The sequence below is a fragment of the Cebus imitator genome, unplaced genomic scaffold (assembly GCF_001604975.1).
Source record: "Cebus imitator isolate Cc_AM_T3 unplaced genomic scaffold, Cebus_imitator-1.0 Scaffold257, whole genome shotgun sequence".
Classification (NCBI taxonomy): domain Eukaryota; kingdom Metazoa; phylum Chordata; class Mammalia; order Primates; family Cebidae; genus Cebus; species Cebus imitator.
The window spans coordinates 2,617,293-2,637,220 of record NW_016107572.1 but is presented as its reverse complement, the minus strand read 5'-3'; the positions used below and the strand labels follow the sequence as shown (position 1 = coordinate 2,637,220).

At 51.5% G+C, this 19,928-nt stretch overlaps 1 protein-coding gene across 1 annotated transcript in view; it reads left to right on the top strand.

The window, feature by feature from the left end:
• The first annotated feature begins 250 nt into the window (after window positions 1–250).
• Window positions 251–19,928, top strand: part of CSRP1 (cysteine and glycine rich protein 1) — a 24,219-nt gene continuing 4,541 nt past the window's right edge. The window contains exons 1-4 of the mRNA XM_017499442.2: window positions 251–435; window positions 10,938–11,050; window positions 17,518–17,686; window positions 18,859–18,988. Coding sequence (XP_017354931.2) covers window positions 10,939–11,050; window positions 17,518–17,686; window positions 18,859–18,988 — 411 coding nt within the window. The 5' untranslated portion in view covers window positions 251–435; window position 10,938. The remainder of the gene's footprint in view (window positions 436–10,937; window positions 11,051–17,517; window positions 17,687–18,858; window positions 18,989–19,928) is intronic.

Here is a 19,928-nt window from a genome sequence, read left to right as displayed (position 1 = left end):
ACGCAAATTCGAGACACCACTTTCGTTAGGGGCCCAAGTTTATCGTGGGTCTGACCTCTAAGGTCACATCTCCGCCTTCTCACTCGACTGACAGGAAACCCCTGAAATGTCCCTGACATGTGCAAGACGTTTTCCGCGGTGGCGGCCACATGGCGCACAGTGGGACGGCAGCGCGAGCACAGGGGGCGCCCGCAGTCGGTGACTCCTGAACCCGCCCCCTGCCGGCCGGGCTGTCCTGGGGCCTGGGAGGGCAGCGCCGCCGGGCTTCGCGCCATGACATCAGCCCTGGAGTGGTGCAGTGTGCAAAGCCCACTGGTTGGTGTGGCCCGGGACACGCCTTCCCCGGAGCGGAACAAAACGGCGCGCAGGCCGGGCGCACCCAGCCGCCACTTCCGAGAGCGCCCGCAGCCCGCGCGCCGCCCAGCCAGCTGCCAGGTGAGTGCGCCCCGGGCCGCGCGGCTCTGTCCCCCGCGGAGGGGCGCCTGGGCACGCACCCAGCGCCTCCCAGTCTTGCCCGCCCCGCCGCGGCCCGGGGGCTGTCGCGGATAGGGAACTGTGAGAAGTGACCGCAGTTAGCCGGGGGCAGTGCTGCTCTTTCCTTGAGGCACTAGGTCCCTCCACATCCCGCGGCTTCCTGGGCTTCCTGGACACAGTTGACTTTCGCGTGTCCGTGATCCAGGGCCACCCGGCCTCCCTCAACTGCCTGCAGGTCGTGCAGAACAATCGGCGATTCTGCGCGACACTGACGCTCATTGTATGGCAGAGAGATGAGCGCATCCGTGCCACCCCCTCCCTCACCCTCCTGCTGGGGAGAAAATGCCCGCGGGCGGGGTGGGGTAAACATCTGGCGTCATAAGCCTGACCTTGGACATCTGTGTCCCTGAGGCAGGTGCGAGTTTTCCCTCTTGTGAAAGAAGTGCATGGAGACCTCTCCGCTGCAAGTCTTGGTGCCAGGTGGTGATAGTTACTGAAGCCCGAAAGAGCCTGCAGTCAGTGTTTAATGGCCTCAGTCCTTGAAAGCTGGGGAGGAAGAAAGGGGCTGGTATTGAGCACGTTTTAAGCAAATCACAATGTGTTACCCAACCATCAGCCCTCTGAGGCAGGTAGTGTATCTACTGGTACAGACCAGAGAATAGTTTGCATGTTTCTGGTTCTGGTGCTGTTGTGATCCAGGAATCAATCGGCTGGAGCAATAGTGGGCTCAGGCTCTGCCTAGATCCCTGGGCTCCAGCCACCCACCGCTGCTCCCTGAGAGTGAATGAATGGGCAGGCCCTCCCCACACTGGGATACTGTCACAGTGGCACCGAGGAAATCCACTGGGCCCTAGTAGAAAGTGTATCAGTGTATCGTGAAGAGGTGGCCTGGAGTCTTGCTGGGGATTATTTGGAAGGCAGAGTTTTGACTCTTGGATTTGCCACTTAACACATAGGTTTCCTTGGACAAACTGTTTAACTTCTTAATGCCTCAGTTTCTTTCAGGGATGCTACTTGGGGAGTGTATTACACAGAGCCTCCAAGGCAGGAGTGCTCTCTCAGTTACATCTTCTTCCTTGTCCTCCGCTCATCCCTTGCCTCCCTCCCAGAAGCCAAAGAGGCTGGAGGTGCTAGCTGTCTCTCTGTGTCCACTCAGAGCACATGCTGGCGATTTCCCCAGGTGGGATTTGGGAGACTGAGCTTCTCCTGCTCCCATTCAACTGCTGCCTCCTGACTCTCCAGCGGCACTCTGGCTCAGGAGGCCAGGCTACCTCTTTTGAGAGAGACTGTCCTCAGCCCTCAGCTGCTGGTGGGCAGCTCTTACCCATTGTTTCCTAAATCCAGCCTATGCTGCCAGGCTCTCCCAGTGAATGACCCTTTGCCTTGGAAAGGATATCCGGGGCGGAGGCAGTCAGACAAGGAAGGAAGTGTATCCTGCAGAGGGCGTAGTGTGGGTTAGAGGAGAGGGAGGGGAGAGCCATCTGCAAGGCCTGAGATGCCCAGGATGGAGGGTATGTGGAGGATGCAGGAGAGAAACTGACAAGAAGGCCCATCAGCTCTGCAATTGGCCTGCTAATAAGATGGGAAAAACAGGGGTGCTGTGGCCTCTTTGCCTCCGCTGGTCTGTCTTAGCACCTTCCTTCCTGGCCCAGGTGTTTGCTCTTTTAATTGCACACTTGTGCATCTGCGTCTGGAGCTGGTGAGTCCTGACGGGGCCAGAGCTGCAGCCTGGGAGTGTATAGACACTTGACTGGGTGATCAGTAAACATTTGATGAATGAGTGAGTGGGGTAGCCATGGTCTTTCAACTGAGTTGCCCTACGGACAGACACTCATAAACGTTACAAATAGTTACTAGCCAGTTTTTCCACATAGGCAGATTGACAAGCAGGTGAGGAAAAAAGGCATAGTTTTCTTTCCTCTCTCCTTCCTTCCTTCCTTTCTTTCTTTTTTTGAGGCAGAGTCTGGCTCTGTTGCCCAGGCTGGAGTGCAATGGCGGGACCTTGGCTCGCTGCAACCTCTGCCTCCCAGGTTCAAGCGATTCTCCTGACTCAGCCTTCCAAGTAGCTGGGATTACAGGTGTCTGCCAATACGCCCATCTAATTTTTGTATTTTTAGTAGAGATGGTGTTTTGCCGTGCTGGCCAGGCTGTTCTTGAACTCCTGACCTCAAGTGATCCACCTGCCTTGGCTTCCCAAAGTGCTGGGATTACAAGTGTGAGCCACTGCGCCCGGACTGTTTTGTTTTTTAGAAACAGTGTCTCATATATTGGCCAGTCTGGTCTTGAACTCCTGGCCTCACGTGATCCCCTCCCTGCCCCTACCATCATCTTGGCCTTCCGAAGCGCTGGGATTATGGGCATGACCCACTGTTCCTGGAGACATAGTCTTTATTCACTGTCCATCTCCTGGTGGGGGAAGCAAATTGGGAAGGCTTTTCTGGCAGGTTGCTAAAGTTTTAAATATTTATGTAGGTCTAGCTTATTGTAAAATGTTGGCTTGCTAGAAGACTATGAAGAGAGCAAATCACACTGCCACGTGTGTACCTATGCAACAATCTTGCAGGTTCTTCCCATGTACCCCCAAACCTAAAATGCAATAAAATAAATTAAAAAAAAAAAAGAAGACTATGAAGATACATGCATTAAACATTTTGGGATCCAAAGAGGTGCTAGCGAGAATAAATAGACTTTTTCCTCCAAGTCAGCCGTTTGCTATTACTCAGGCATATTGTCAAATATCAAAAGAGACACAAAACTGAATGAGAAGTGTTAGAGCTGGCCTCTCCTTCAGAAAAGAATAAGCAGATATCTGCACTTGTTTTGTACCAGACAGTGTGAAAAGTACTTCACATGTGTTGTCTTGGACAATTTATGAGGTAGCTACTGATGCTCTCCATTTTACAGATAGAGAAACTGAGGCCCAGAGGTAGTAAGAAAGTTCCTCAGGATCACAGCTGGTCACCTGTGGAACTGCCGTTCAAATATGGGCTATTTCCAAAATCTATGCTCACTCACTACCTTAGTATTTTTCTTTGCTACTCTACATTTCTTTTTTCCAGATCAACTCACTCAGAAAGTAGCTGTCATTTGTGGAATGCATCAGCTTTACAGGGTACTTTACAGTGTCTTATAAACGATTTAAGGAAGATAATCTTTAAGTTGGATGGATCAGGGCTAGAACTCCTGACATCCGGGCTTTTAGTCTGTTGCATGGGCAGGTAGGCACAGAGGGGACCCTGGTAGTTCACTCCCGGACACCCATGGATATGCTTTCACCAGGTCTGCCTCTTTGAGTTTCAGAGGCAGGTTTGCAGGAAAGTCAAAGAAGCCTGGAAAAGAGCCTCTTGAGAAAGAGAGAGAGAGAAAGAGAGAGAGAGAGAGAGAAAGAGAACTAGTAAAATTTGAGGGGAGGGCAGAGAAGGTGAGGTGGAGGGGTCCTGGGTTCTGATTGCTGTTTCCAGTTGTCAAGAATTTATATGGTAATGATGTGCCTGTACTACGCAGCTCCCCAGGAATTTGTCTGACGTCAGCACTGAGCAATTCCCATGTATGGTAAAGCATGTAAATACGGGGGCAGCTAGCATTTCCAGACTCTGACATTTCCAGGGCTTCTCCAGGGCCAGTAGGCAGCGTCTGAGTCTTCAGCGGGGACAACAGAGGAAGCAATGGAAGGTTAGCAGCTGGAGCTCAGCCCCAGCCAGGCAGCCAGCACCCCCAACCCCCACTGTGTGCCTGGCTTTCTTTATGCAGGGGTGGCGTGGGTTGGTGCTTCCTGGGACATCGGCTGCAAACAACTTGTGTTTATAAGGCCTAAGTGCTAATTTTGTTTTTACTTCTTAAAAATTAATCAAAGAAAAATCACTCAGACCATTTGTTCAGCATGGGATAACCAATATCATTCCAGATCTGGATAAAAGCAAGGAAACCACATCTGTTAATTTTTCTGTGAGGCTTTATTATGATACAGGATTTCCTGTAGAAGTTTTGAAATGCTACAAAGAAGTCATTGACCTCCGTTTCTACCTGTGTTGACCTTCAGACTTTTTTTTTTTTCTTTGAGATAGAGTTTTGCTCTTGTCCCCCAGGCTGGAGTGCAGTGGCATGATCTCGGCTCACTGCAACCTCTGCCTCCCGGATTCAAGTGATTCTCCTGCCTCAGCCTCCTGAGTAGCTGGAATTATAGGCATGCACCACCATGCTTGGCTAATTTATTTATTTTTTGGTATTTTTAGTAAAGACAGGGTTTCACCCTGTTGGCCGGGCTGGTCTCCAACTCCTGACCTCAATTGATCTAACTATTTTGGCCTCGCAAAGTGTTAGGATTACAGACGTGAGCCACTGTGCCCTGCAAACTTCTGAGCTCCGAGGGTAGAGAACTCCGCTACAGAAATCATCAGGGGCAAGTGGGAAAAGGGAGAGACATACACCGCCCTTGTCAGCCCACAGTCTCACAGGGGCCACTGGACATGGATTTGAAAAGAAAAAACTCATGCAATAGAGAGGAAGATCCCTGAGCTAGAATGACAGTCGAGTTCTGGAGTCCCATAGGGCCTGGAGTGATTGTATCTCAGTGATGCTGGTCACCTTCACAGAGAGGCGGGCCATGTGCAGGGTTCTGAAGGAAACATGAGGTAGAATGTGCAAAGCTGAGGCCAAGCCTGCCCCATCTCCATGGTAGCCATTCTCCCCCTACCAGTGACCCTTACCTTCAGGAGAGGCCTATTTCCTGAGCTCTCAGGTGTCACCTCTAAGACTCGGCTCTGAGCCCTGACCAGCAGGGCCCCCTCCTTCCCTCTCTGCCCTTGGCTGCTCTCTGGACACTGGGGAGTGGGGGCAAAAGCGGAGCTGCAGTTTGGAAGGGATGCAGCCCTCCTTTCCACCTGGCAGATACCAAGCAGCTCAGCTAATTCGAGGGAGCTAGATAAACATCTGCCAGGTTTCTACTGGAACAAGTGGGTGGGGACTTTAGCCCTGTGCAGTCAGTCGCTCTTTGGCCCTAGGGAATAAGTGATTTTGGAATGGGAGAGATGGGATTTTTCCACTGGAGAAATAAAGATATGGGTGATTTTGAAGGGTTTGATAAGAGGGGGCTTGCCTTCAGGCACTGGTGGCTGGCAGTTAAGGATTTTACATCTCTGCAATTGTTCCTTCAGCTTGAAACAAAGATGACCACCTGTCACCTGAGCCTGACTTTTTTTTTTTTCTTGAGACTGAGTCTTGCTCTATTGACCAGGCTGGAGTGCAGTGGCGCAGTCCTGGCTCACTGCAAACTCCACCTCCCGGATTCAAGCAATGCTCCTGTTTTAGCCTCTGAAGCAGCTGGGATTACAGGCACCCACCACCACGCCTGGCTAGTTTTTGTGTTTTTAGATGGGATGGGGTTTCACCATGCTGCCTAGGCTGGTCTTGAGCTCCTGACCTCAAGTGATCTGCCCTCCTCGGCCTCCCAAAGTGCCAGGATTACAGGTGTGAGCCACCGCATCCAGCTGAGCCTGACTTTCATGAGATTTGGGGTGACCGTGAGAGTCTGTGCCCTTTTTCTTCTCCCTCCTCTGCTGCTGTAAGAGCTGCCACCTTGGCTTTCTCCTCTCAAGATTGAGGATCTGGGCACAGTTCTAATGGGACAGCCAGGCTAGGAAGATATGGCAGCAGACACAGCAGTCTTCCAGCCTCCTGCCATTTTGGGAAAACAGTTGACCAGGTGTTTCCAGCCATTCAGCAGAAAATTCAAGCTCTGTTCTCTGTTGAGATGCTCAACACAGTGAAATAGGACATCTCACACAGCTGGGGGGAGCTAAACCCCAAAGAAGGGCAAGTAACTTGTCCCAGACTCATTTGCTGGGCTGGCAGATGAATCAGGAGTTCCTGGCCCTGTTTGGCCTGTTACTTCTTAAACCTCACTCCTTCCATATGTGGACTAGCTACACGCAGACAGCTGGCCCACATCTAGCAGTGTGGTGTCAAGGTATGACTGGGCTAGTCTTGTGAGAGGTAGTCAGAGGGGTGAGCACTTACAGTGTGCTGGCCACCACTTCCATATATCCTCGTTTAATCCTTACAGCTCAATTTTAGGGAGTTCACGTACGGTCCATTTTAGAGACAGGCAAATTGACGCTGAGAGAGGAAAGTAACTTGCTCAAGATCATTCAGCTAAGAAGGGGTGAATCCGGGTCCATCAAGCCCAGCTGCCATTTTCCTAACCATTGACCTTTACAGCCTAAACTCTGACCTGGGGAACTTCTCTCGTCCCAGCCTCCTGCAGGGCCTCTGTCCCCCAGAGCTGGGAAGGCAATTGAGAAGGAGCCAAATGTCCCTCTAAGGCACTCCATAAATTCAGAGAAACAGGTTTCCTTTTAAGGCAATTCGGTCTCCCTACAGGCAGAATTTGGCTTTTGGAGAGAAGGGGCTGGGCAGAAAGGGTAGGGGGTGGAGTGGAGACTGAGCCCCGCCTGCTGCCAGGGTTCCCTCCAGCCGAGCCTCTTCCTCACAAGCAGGGTCACCTGGAGGGGTCCTCTTGTGGGCAGAGAGGGACAGGAGCCCATCCACAGGGACTGCCTGAAACCCTTCCTGGCTAGGGATGCAGTCATCACTTTTCATCTCAAGGCAATAGAGCCCTGTCCCTTCACTGGGCTCTTGTGGGGAGACCCCCACCCTGCCCCAACTAAATGACCAGGTTCGAAGAGCAGCCTCGCTAAGAGATGATTTTCCTTACTGGCAGGTCCTTGGGTTTCACCCATTTCTCCGCCCATGTTCTTGATTCCCTGGGGCCTTGCTGGATGTGAGCCCCTGACATGGAGCCAGGGAAAACAAGGGGAGGCCTGTATGGAGCTGTGGGTCTCCCCAGAGGGAGAAGGGCTTTTGTGTCTGGGAACAAAACAGTGCTTGGAACTGGCTCCTAACCATGTGATTGGAGGAATTTTCCTCCCGTAGGGGTGTTCCTAGGGTCCTGAGTGTGTCCCTCCTGGTTCAGGGGATTGGAAAAGGAGAGGATCCGCACTGATGTACTGTATGCCCACTGCAAGCAGCCCCTTTTAAATACGCAAGGGCCACAGCATGGTGACTGGGGCACAGAGGACTCAGAAGTAGATGATCTTGCATTAGAATCCCAGGTCCACCTCTTCTAGCTGTGTGACTATAAGCAAGTTGCCTAACCTCCCTGAGCCTTGCTTTTCTTATCTGTAAGGTGGGCATACATTCTTTATCTTTGGATGATGAGGATGAAATGAGATGACGAGGCTGGGCGCGGTGGCTCATGCCTTAATCCCAGAACTTTGGGAGGCCAAGGCAGGTCACCTGAGGTCAGGAGTTCGAGACCAGCCTGGCCAACATGGTAAAACCCTATCTCTAATAAAAATACAAAAATTAGTCGGGTATGGTGGTGGGTGCCTATAATCCTGGCTACTCAGGAGTCTGAGGCTTGAGAATTCCTTGAACGCAGGAGATGGAGGTTGCAGTGAGCATAGATTGTGCCGCTGCACTCCAGTCTGGGCCATAGAGTGAGACTCCATCTCCAAAAGACAAGAAATGAGATGATGCAGATGAGCCATCCAATACATAGTAGGCATTCAGCCCATAGCAGTGTGGGTGTTGTGGCTGAATTCCAAGGGTCACATTGAGTCACCTTATCGGAGGGAGAAGAGAGCCTGTGTGTCTCCGTACAACTGGACACATTATTCACAGAAGCTTCCCAGCAGACCTCCCTCACATCTCACTGGCCAGAAATGGTCTCAGCCTGTTCCTGATCCAGCCACTGGCAGGAGAACGGAATCCCCACGGTTGGCTTAGACTCAGGCTCTGTTCTTCCATCTGGGGAAGGGGCATCTCCCCAGTCACTCCATGGCCTGAATAAAATCAGGGCTCTGTAGCAAGGAAGAAGGCAGAAATGGTTGATGGTTAGTCCGACCATAACACACATTGCTGATTGCTGTTCCTGTTGGATTGTCCTTCACATTGTATTGAGGTTTTCAGCCCCAAATCTTTGCTCAACAAGGGCAGCTAGCAGTTCTCAGAACAGAAAAAGGCTGAAGGAACAGTGCGACATCAGAGGCTGGGGGTGGGGACTGTCCCTGGGTTTGGGAGCTCAAGCGCCATGGATTATCTGAGGAAGATGGAGATGGGGATGTGAGCAGTGGAGAAATTCCTGCCAGGCTTGTCAGCAACGCTTGGGAGCCTGAGGAGGGGCGGCCAGTCCAGAGCCCCAGAAAGGGAGAACTGGGCTGATGCAGCAGGCACAGTCTACCTGGACCCCCAGCATCACCAACACCGCCTCCCCACGGGAAGCCCTGCTCTCAGCCTGCACATGCTTACTAAGCACCTCCACTAGCAGCCAGGATCTGCAGAGATTCACCATGCAGAGAAAATGGCCCCAGAAGCCGTGGCTTTCAATATCAGTACATCCTTCATTCATTCCTCAACTATTCACGGCCACCTATCTGAACAGCTACATGCCAAGAGCTGTGCAGGGCATGGGGACAGAGTGGTGAATGTGACCTGGACCCTCTTCTTGAGTGGAGGCCCGTGTCCCAGCAGTGGAGACTGTGTCTCCCTCTGCCCTTGACGTTGACAACTCTCCAGCTGTTACCGGGGGGTTGGGCTCTGGTGGCCCCATCCCTATTTTCAACATTTCCATGCCACAGGCTCCTTGAGCTCTCTCCTTAGGCTCCTTTGCCTGCCTCCAGAGGCACAGACCCCTCTGACTCCCAGCCCCTTTACTTCCCAGCACCTCCCTGTGTCCTTTCCTCACCATGTCCTGGGCAACCGCAGGCACCCAGCCTGTACCCACTGTAGGTGGTGCTTTGTATAGCCTTCCCCCATGAACTCTGTTGAAAGAGCTGGAAGGGCCATCTTCCTCCTCCAGCCACTCCTTCTATTGAGTGAGTGAGTGAAATGGAAGGAGAGAAGCAGCCCCCATCTGTTCTCCATGACCTTCTGTGCTGCTCTGTGGCCACGGGGGTACTGACCTGAGGCACAGCCTGGACTTCTGTGTGCCATGTATGTGCCAGGCTCTGTGCCTTGCCTTTGATGTATCATGTCTTATTTAATTGCCAGGCATGCTTGGTGAAGCTGCTATTCTTATCCTTATCTAATAGATACAGAAATCAAAAGTTTGGAAAGACCAACTATCTGGCCCAAGGTCACACAGCCAGTGAGTGGCAGGATCAAGACTGAGATGCCTGCCTGGCATCAGGACCCAGCTCTGAACCAACACATAGAGCATCTCAAAGTTCATCCAGCCACCTGCTTTGTTTGCCTGGGGTGCTTGTTAAAAATTGAGATTCATGCACCTCATTCTCAGAGGTTATAATTCATTAGATGTGGGGTGATGCTACTAGATCTGATTTTGCAGAAGCCCCTCACTCTGAAGGCTGAGAACTCTGCCCTGTGTGCCTACTTCCTGCTTTTTTTCTTTTCTTTTTTTTTCTTTCTTTCTTTTTTTTTTTTTTTTGAGACACAGTGTTGCTCTGTTGCCCAAGCTAGAGCGCAGTGGTGCTCTCTTGGTTCACTGCAACCTCAACCTCCCAGGTTCAAGCGATTCTCCTGCCTCAGCCTCCTGAGTAGCCGAGATTACTGGGCCCACCACCAGACCCAGCTAATTTTTGTATTTTTAGTAGAGATGGGGTTTTGCCATGTTGGTCAGGCTGATCTGGACCTCCTGCCCTCAGGTGATCCACCCTCCTCAGCCACCCAAGTTAAGAAGGAGAACAGGTGTGAGCCTCCGCACCCAGCCCTGCTTTTTTTTTTTAAACCTTTTTTCTTGTGGTGAACTATAGCTTCTATACAAAAGTGCACACAAAACCTACGTGTACAGTTCAAAGAATAATTATAAAAGGAGTCCCCATATGACAGCCACCCAAGTGAAGAAGGAGAATATTGTCAGGCAGCGTCTTGCCAGCCTCCCTGGCCTGCCACTCAGTCGTGGTCCCTTCCCTCCCTTAGAAGGAACTCTTCTAAGATAAGAGCTTGTCGTCATTCCTTTGCTTTTCTGTAGTAACTTTTCCACCCATATGTCCATATCTTAACAATATGGGTTTAGCCCATTTGTGAATTTCATACAAACAGGCTTGTGTTTTCCCAGCTCTGGTCTGTCTGCCTCTTCCTGTCTGCATTCTCCTTGAGATCCATCATGTTGATGCATGTAGGGCTTGGCAGTCCATTTCTATTGCCACTGCAGCCCTGTATCTTCTGCTGATCCACATCCTTTGGAGTGCCTAGCACAGGGCTGAAAATGCAGCAGCTGCTCCGTAAAGACCTGTTGATTAGACTAGGGGAGGAAATCCCTAAGTGACGTGTGAGGATGCCGTGGAGAGCTAGCAGAAAGTGCTCTGCCAGGCCTGGTGGCCCCCTAAGCATTCTGCCTTCATCTTTCTCTCCTCAGGCACTGGCTGTTACATTTCTGTCGTGGACAATCTGAGATGTTTCCATCTCCCTCTAAAATTAATTCCCATTTCTGTGTCCCTTTTCAGAATGCCGAACTGGGGAGGAGGCAAGAAATGTGGGGTGTGTCAGAAGACAGTTTACTTTGCCGAAGAGGTTCAGTGCGAAGGCAACAGCTTCCATAAATCCTGCTTCCTGTGCAGTGAGTACACCCCAAGCCCTGCTGCTGTTGCCTTGGACACCCGGGTCGGGCCTGCCCCCACAGGCTGGGGCTGTCAACACCCAGGGGAACTGGGCCCATGGGATGTAAACAGCTTGACATTTGGCTGAAGCGCAGCTGGGCAGGGAAACACTTAAGGGCCTCTTTGTTCCGTTCAGAAGCTTCTTTCTCAGGGATGAACTGGCCAGAGCGGGTCGGGGTGGCGAGCGTTCAGGGGCTGAAAGCCAAGCCGTAAAGACTTGGTTAAGAAAACTTTCCACTCAGCTCTCTCTTCTCTCTCTCCCTGCCATGATCCCACCATTTCAGAGGAAAACACTTCCAGCCCTTTGGACCCTAATTATCTCTTGTTCAAAGGCAACAGAGGCCACACTTCATGGTGTAGCTGAGTCTGGAGGAAGAGGGGGGCTCCTCCTTCCTCAGCCCCTTGGAGGCCAGCCCGTTCACTTCTTCACTTCCCATTCCCACCCAAACAGCCTGGGACGAGAGGAAGAGGGAGTCAGGAGTTCCCTGATATCTACTCCTAATAAGGCAGAGCAAGGCTTGCTCCAGTCACAAGCCTAGATGAGTAGGAAGTCAGATGAAAGGTAAGAAGCAACTGACAGAGGTCGGGTCGACCCAGGGATCCTGACACCGTGATGCTGCACCAGCCGGTACCTGGGCCAGGTGACGTTTCCAGGATGTGGCAACTTGAAAAAGTCTCTCCTCAGGTTCCTAAATGATTTGGTTCATTGTGATCAGAGCAGAAGGTCTAGATTAGAAGAAGAGTCAGCTTCAGCAAGATGCATTTTATTTCCTAAGACAGAGTGTCACTCAGTCACCAGGCTGGAGTGCAGTGTATTACTGCAGCCTCCACCTCAAAAGATCCTCCCACCTCAGCCTCCTGAGTAGCTAGGACTACACATGCATGCCACCATGCTCGGCCAATTTTAAAAAAAAACTTTTGGAGAGACAGGGTCTCCCTATATTACCCAGGCTGGTCTTGAGCTCCTGGGTTCAAATAATCTGCCCACCTCAGCCTCCCAAAGTGTTGGGATTACAGACACGAGCCACTGTGCCTGGCCAAGGTACATTCTTCATGAGAGCAGACAGAATGGACGGTAGGAGAATGTCTTAGTTAAAAAAGATTCAGTGTTTATTATCTGTGTGATGATGGACAAGTTACTCAGTTTCTCTCTGGTTGAGTTCTCTCATTATTACAGTGGAGTTAATAATAGCTACCTCATGGGATTGTTGTGAGAATTAAAATGAAAGAAACTTGTAAAACAAAGCACTTAAAACAATTATGAATATTGAAGAAATGATACAGGCGTGCGCGCGCATGCGCGCACACACACACTCACACACACTGCTGAGGGATCTATAGCAAGAGAGTGTGATGCAAAAAAGACCTCAGGGGGGCTGAGGCCCCAGCCCATCTGGGGAGATCCAAGAATGGGGTCCTGTCTGTCCTGCATTACATGAAGCAAAGTTTCATGATTTGTGCTCCAGAGCAGGATCCAGGTGGGCCAAGAGCCACCTGTTCAACAGACGTTTGCACCTGTGCCTGTCACTGGGTAGACCAACCTGAGGCCACCTCACACAGGGCAGCAGGGGCCCCACACCCTGCTCGGCTGGCCTGGAGTGACAGCTCCAGGGCTGCGTCTGATGAATGGGGAGTAAACAAGGTTCAGTGGAGCTTTGTTGGCTTCCAGCCTGCAAAGGAAGCCAGAAACAGCAGCGTCTTGTTATCAGCAGTTCACTACACTTAGGAATTTCCAAGCTGTTTATTTTTCCAGAGGGAATAAGAGAGAGCTTGGCCCTGGCTGGGAAGGGAGTCCAGGCTGGGAAGGGGGTCCTAAGGGCCCCTCTCTTTGCTCTCGGATGTTGCTTAACCACTGACTATAAGGAGTCAGCTGTGGGCGACACTGCCCGCCTGCAGATCTGTTTATGGAGGAGTAGTCGGTCAGAGGGTTGAGGGAAGTCAGGAATTCAGGGGGTGGCATAGGAAAGAAGGAGCAGGACCTGGGGCAGTGTGTAAGGGGCGCCGCGGATGAGAAACAGTTGTAGAAAATCAGGCTGGAGAGCAGGGCTCTGTGTTATGCAATGAGCAGCCATAGGAAGCAGTCTCAGGTCACGCTAGGGTCTCAGGTGCCGTGCAGCTCTTGGGTATCAGAGCACCAAGTGGACCCCTGAGCACTGCATGAGTCCCAGCAGGCTGAGCCATCTCCACAACTTGCTCATTCCTCATGCCCAGCACAGCGCCTGGCACACAGTGTGGTTCCTGACAAAGATTTGTTTATGAATGGAAGAAGGATCATTTCTCTTTCTCAGTGAAGTGGGTGGTAACTGTCCACCCGTTCAGGGTGCCTACTGAATCAAAGGACTTAAGTGGGTGGTAACTGCCCACCCTGTTCAGGGTGCCTACTGAATCAAAGGACTTTCCCTCCCGAGGAAGGGAGAGGCTAGCCGGGTCTGGGCCAAAGGCAGTAAAGGCTATCTCCCTCATTGGTCAGGCCTGGGGTAGGTTCCCAGAAGCAGTTGTGACCAGGTGGGTCCTTGGCTCCAGATTCTACTCAGCTTGCCCACCTACATGCCTGTATTAGTCTATTCTCCGTCTGCTAATAAAGACATGCCTGTAACTGGGTAATTTATTTATTTATCTTTATTTTTATTTTTATTTTTGAGACAGAGTCTTGCTCTGTCACCCAAGCTAGAGGGCAGTGGTGTGATCTCGGCTCACTGCAACCTCCATCTCCTGGGTTCAAGCAACTCTCATGCCTCAGCCTCCTGAGTAGACGGGATTACAAATATTAGCCACTCCATCCAGCTAATATTTGTATTTTTAGTAGAGATGAGGTTTCACCATCTTGGCCAGACTGGTCTTGAACTCCTGACTTCGTGATCGACCCACCTCGGCCTCCCAAAATGCTGGGATTACAGGCGTGAGCCACCGCGCCTGGCTGAGACTGGGTAATTTATAAAGGAAAGAGGTTTAATGGACTCACAGTTCCACATGGCTGGTGAGACCTCACAATCATGGCAGAAGGCAAAGGAGAAGCAAAGCCGTGTTTTACATGGTGGCAGGCAAGAGAGCTTGTTCAGGGGAACTCCCATATATAACCATCACATTTTGAGAGACTTTTTCACCATCACAAGAACAGTACCGGGGACCAACCACCCCCCATAATTCAATTATCTCCATCTGGCCCCACTTGACATGTGGGGATTATCATTCAAGGTGAGATTTGGGGGGAATGCAGCCAAACCAGATCAGTGCCCTTTCTTGAGGGTCTGAATGGGCAGGAGGAAGACAGGTTGATGTCATAGGCAAAGTTGGGGAGAATCACCTCCACCCTGGGCTTGGCCTGGGAGCAGGGACTGAGAGGGTCTACAGTACACTCCCATGGTCTGGAAAGGGGCTGCCAGATCCTATGAGCAGGCGGTGGTTCAGAGGCTGGTGGGAAAGCTCAGCCCCATGGCTGGGAACCTGCCCAAGGCTATGCGCCCATCTCTGAGCTGTACCCAGCTCCCTCCTGGGGAAGGTCAAGCTGGGCAGCCCTGAGGAAAGAGTTCTGTGGTGGTGGCTGATGGAACAGGACCCCACAGGTTGGCCCTGGGCTGTTCCCTAGAATCCAAGGGCATGGGGGAGCTCACAGAAAGAAGCCTTGCCCATGCTCTGACCCCAGCACCTCCTCACCCACAGGCTGAGGCTTCTGTCACTTTTCACCCTCCCAGCCCCAGTGCTTGGCCCACTGGAGGGGAGACATGGCTCGCAGGAAACAACCAGGTCTGGAGGTCAGGGGCTGGGTTCTGGCCTGGCCCTGCATCTGGCCAGCATGTGATGTGGAACTGTTTTGTGGGCCTCAGTTTTCCTTCTAGAAGCAGAGAATCATTCTCCATTTCTGAGTGTGGCAAGGGGGCTCTGACCTCTCCCTTGGGGCTGCCTTTCCCCAGCATTTCCAAGCAGCATCACAAGGGCCCACCAAGGTGGCATCTGGCAGTGTGTGTTTCCAACAAATCCAGTCCTTTTTTTTTTTCCTTTATTGGCTTACCATGATTTGGTAGAAATTTATTCAGACCTGCCTTCAAAATTCCCCTTGATGGAGTCTTTGGTGGATCTTACAAGTGAGCTACAGAGTCTCTCACTATAACACTTGGATGGACGTAGAGGGGCAAAGGCCCACCGTGAGGCAGGATTGGGCCTCGGGGAGAACAGAAGGGCCAAGGCAGAGCAGAAAGGAGCAGGGAGGTCTTCGGCAGGGAGCCATCTGAAAGGTATCAGCTTGCAGGCCCTGAAGTCTGCCCTGAGCCAAGTTCCTGGGTTTCCTGCTAGAGAGATCAGCCAAAAGACACTTCGGTTCCCCCAGGCACTCTTATCTGCTTTCAGCCTTCTCTCTGGTCTTGGAATTTTCAGTTCAGTTTGGATCTTACAGGCAAATAATTCTAGGCCAATTCCTGACTTCCCACCCTAGAAGGGAATGTTGGAGCCCTCGGCCTGTGCTTCCCTCTCCCTCCTTCTCCGGGCCCCAGGGGAAATGGTGGGAAGTTCCATATTTGGATGGCCCAGAGTGCTGGAATGAGGTGGAGATCTCCAGGGCAGGACAGGAGGGTCCTTATTTAGTCTGAAGCCTCCAACCTGGGGCTTAGGGTGAGAGAGGAGCTGGCAGAGGGCTGGACCCTTTAAAGGCAAGAGGGTGGCAGTTGCAAGGAAAGGAGCTGAGAGCTTCTCTGAGGGCGGTAAGAGGTGTGGCCTCTCCAGTGGCATCCTTGGTTTCTGTCTTCAGGACATGTTTGAGGGTGCAGTCCAGTTGAGATGCCGAACTCCAGTATTTAAGGAATATTATCAAACCGAAGTAGGATTATAGGCCAAGTGAAGCAACAGAATGTGGCCGAATCTCTTGAGAGGAGTATTTGGAGGTTAGAAGCAATGATCTCTTGAGGCCAGGGCCTGTCCCTCCTGCTTCCTTGTCTCCCGACGGTACTGACTTTATACAGTACTAATAAGAGTAGCCAACATTTCTTATGCACCTGTGGTATGCAGGGTAGTGTGCCAAGTACTTCACATGTCAGATCTCATTTGATTCTCACCACCAGCTTTTGGGGCAGACATTTATCTTTGTTTGCACATGAGGACACAGATGCTGGAAAGGGAGAGAGCTGGGATTTGATTCCGGGAAGTCTGACTCTTTGTGACCCCACACTCTGAACTATTTTAACTTTATTTATTTATTTAATTTATTTTTGAGACAAAGTCTCACTGTGTCTCCCAGGCTGGAGTGCAATGGTGTGATCTCGGCTCACTGCAACCTCTGCCTCCCAGGTTCAAGCGATTCTTCTGCCTCAGCTTCCCGAGGAGCTGGAATTACAGGCGCACACCACCATGCCTGGCTAATTTTTCTATTTTTAGTAGAGACAGGGTTTCACCTTGTTGGTCAGGGTGGTCCTGAACTCCTGATCTTGTGATCTACCCGCCTTGGCCTCTCAAAGTGCTGGGATCACAGGCATGAGCTATTGCTTCCAGCCACTTTATTTTTATTTTTAAATTTTTTATTTGTTTATTTATTTTTAAATAAAGAGAGAGGGTTTTGCCATCTTGCCCAGGCTAGTCTCAAACTCCTGGGCTCAAGTAATCTTCCAGCCTTGGCCTCCCACTGCTGGGACTACAGGCGTGAACCACTGTACCCAGCCTCAACTCTTTTACTTGGATAGCTAGGTGTAGCTGCCCTCTGAGATTAACAGGATGAAATAGGAAGGGCCCACAGCCTTTCTAGCTCAGACCATGGCAATCCCTAGCTCCTCCCACTCTACTCTCTCTGACCCCAGGAGTCAGGAAGTTCTTCCCAGTGTCTGACTTCACTTCTTCCTGTGGCAAAGTGATTTCCATGATTAGAAACTTCAAATCCTGTTGTGATCAGCATGAGCTGCGTCTCATTTCAAAGCCCACTGTGTTGGGCACTTAATAAATGTTAACCTTCTCTTCTGGGGTGTCACACCACCTGCATCTCCCCAGCTGGCATGCACAGATAGTCTCTTCTGAGTTCCATTGTTGAAGGCAGGAAAATCCTGCCCCTCTTTTCTTTTTTCTCCTCTCCTACTGGGACACATTGTCTCTGTTGAGAGTGGACTGAGGAACCTCAACAGGCGTCCTGTGGCTTGTGGTCAGCCTAGGCTGTTGCCTCTGAGCCCCTGTGTTGCACTGCAGCCTCAGGAAGTTTGGGGGTGCAGAAGACCGGAGGAGACACACATGGATTCCTGGAAGAGGAATTGGTGTTGGCCAGCATTTCTAGAGTCAGACATGCAGATCCCATCCCTCTGTCCTCCCACCCATTGGCCATCCCGCCTGCCTCCATTTCTAGACAGTTTCTGAAAGATCAGGATATGATTTATGCAAATAGCCCAGAGAGCTTCAGCAGTAGGAAGCTTGCAGCTCCCCGCAGCTTCAACTCACCGTGCCCGCTTCCCCTCCACAGTGGTCTGCAAGAAGAATCTGGACAGCACCACTGTGGCTGTGCACGGCGAGGAGATCTACTGCAAGTCCTGCTACGGCAAGAAGTATGGGCCCAAAGGCTATGGCTATGGGCAGGGCGCGGGCACCCTGAGCACTGACAAGGGCGAGTCGCTGGGCATCAAGCACGAGGAGTGAGTAAAACATCCTCTCCCAACTGTTCTCTTCAGTTCTCTCCCCCACCCCTGCATTAGGCCTCGCGTGTATTTAAACCATTTTTGGGTAAGCAACGGAAGGCTCAGAAAACCAGTTATTTAAAAGGCAGCCACAGAGCAGTGCTGTGTGTCAGGCTGCTGCTGGAGCTGGGGATTCAGCTGGGGCTAAAACAGGCGCGGCGCCTCCCTGCGTGGAATGTGCATTCTGTATCTAGATAAGGGCAGAGCTGGGAGGAGCCCCAAGAATTACTTAGTCCAATTTCCTCTTTTTTTTTTTTTTGTGAAAGGGAGTCTTGCTCTGTCACCCAGGCTGGAGTGCAGGGCTGCAATCTCGGCTCACTGCAGCCTCTGCTTCTTGGGCTCAAGTGATCCTGTTGCCTCAGCCTCCCAAGTAGCTGGGACTACAGGCGTGTGCCACATAGCCCGCTTTGTAGAGACGGGGTTTCCCCCTCTTGCCTCCTCTTTTTATAGATGAGAAAATCCAGCCCAGGCCCAGTGACTTGCCTGGGGTCCCACGGCTGGTGAGGGTCGGAGCCAGGCCAGGGGCTCAGGGCAGCACCACTGCCACACCAGCCTCACTCTCAGCCCTGCTGTCTCTCAGCGCAAGTGAGGAGGAGTCCTCTCCCTTGCTCGGAAATGCCACAGGCTGTCGCTAGGTCCCCTCCCCGCCCCCACCCCACGGCACTCCCTGGCCTCTGGGTTAATGGTGGCTTTGGCAGTGGGCCTGGCTGGCTCCTCAGCCTGGGGGTAGACGGAAATGATGGATGAGCTACCAAGTTTCAGCCAAGGTCATTGCCCCAATGAGAATGATTCGTCAGCAGATTTCTCCTGGAAAGAATCTGATAGTAGACCAGCTGCAGGAATGAGGGGCAGAGGAGGGCGTTTTTAGCAAATGGGGTGTTAAATGATTCTGAGGTTAACTGAGTGACCGAGGGAATTATGATGTTTCAATGAAAATAACATTGTGCTGAGCCTTCGTTTGTCCATCTGTAAAATGGGAGATAACCTTAGAGGCCCTACCCTTTGTGACTCTGGCAGAGAGAACTGCCCACTGCTCTGCCATGAGACGAAGGTAGGGTCATGCCCTCTCAGTGCCAGCCCTACTTGTACTTACAGTGTAAGTCACCTCACCCATGCCCTTCTCCATACAGAGCCCCTGGCCACAGGCCCACCACCAACCCCAATGCGTCCAAATTTGCCCAGAAGATTGGTGGCTCCGAGCGCTGCCCCCGATGCAGCCAGGCAGTCTATGCTGCGGAGAAGGTGATTGGTGCTGGGAAGGTAAGGCGGCTGCTGAGCTTGATGGGGATGGGGGGAGATACCTTCCTGAAATGTGGGTTCCAGAACTTTTAAGTTGGCGACCCAGCTCTGCTCAGGGTAGCCTGAGCACTGGGGTTTAACCTCTTCCCTTTGTCCCTGTGGGTTGCATGTACCTGTGCTTTCCAGTCTCCAAGGAGCTCATATCAGCCATGAATAGTAACATCCCCAGCATGGATGGACAATGGGCAGTTCACAGGGAGTGTCAACAATCTATCTCTAATGTTGGAGAACAGAGTGTAAGCATACATGGATGGGCTCAGGGGGTCCACAAAGCCCCAAAAATTATATGGAAAGTTCCATGGGAACATGTCTGTTTCTTAGAAGACAATCCATAGCTTTTATCAGATTTTCAAAGGATTTGTGATCCTAAGAATATACATTCTGTTTCATGGGATGTGAACTCCCAAAACCCATCCAAATACCTCCAGGACAGAGATTTTCAAGGCTCAGGCCTAGCAGAGCCTCCTGGGAGGCTTTTTTCACACTGTTTATAATTGCCACACATGACATTCCCCCGTGATATTCTGACAGTAGCCCTCAATCACCAATGCACAGTGAGGATCACCAGAGCAAACCAGCAGGTCCCAGTTGAGCCGATCACTTCCCCCAGGCAGACTGCATAGAGAAGAGGCAGAATTCTTGCCCCAGGGCTTTGCAGCCTCAGATGAGCAGTCAGAAAATCACAGAAGAGGTATCTTCAAGCTCTAAGGCCAGAGTGGATTTCTGGAGCATCACGTGAGACCTGAGATAGAAAAGTGACTTGGCCAAGATCACACAGTAAGGCTGGGGAATGCCTGGGCCTAGAGCCCATCTTCGGCTCTTCTGGATTCGGGTTTTGGGTTTCAAGGCTTTTTGACCTTGAGGAATGGGATAGGGGAACAGATTAAGAAATGTTGAGCAA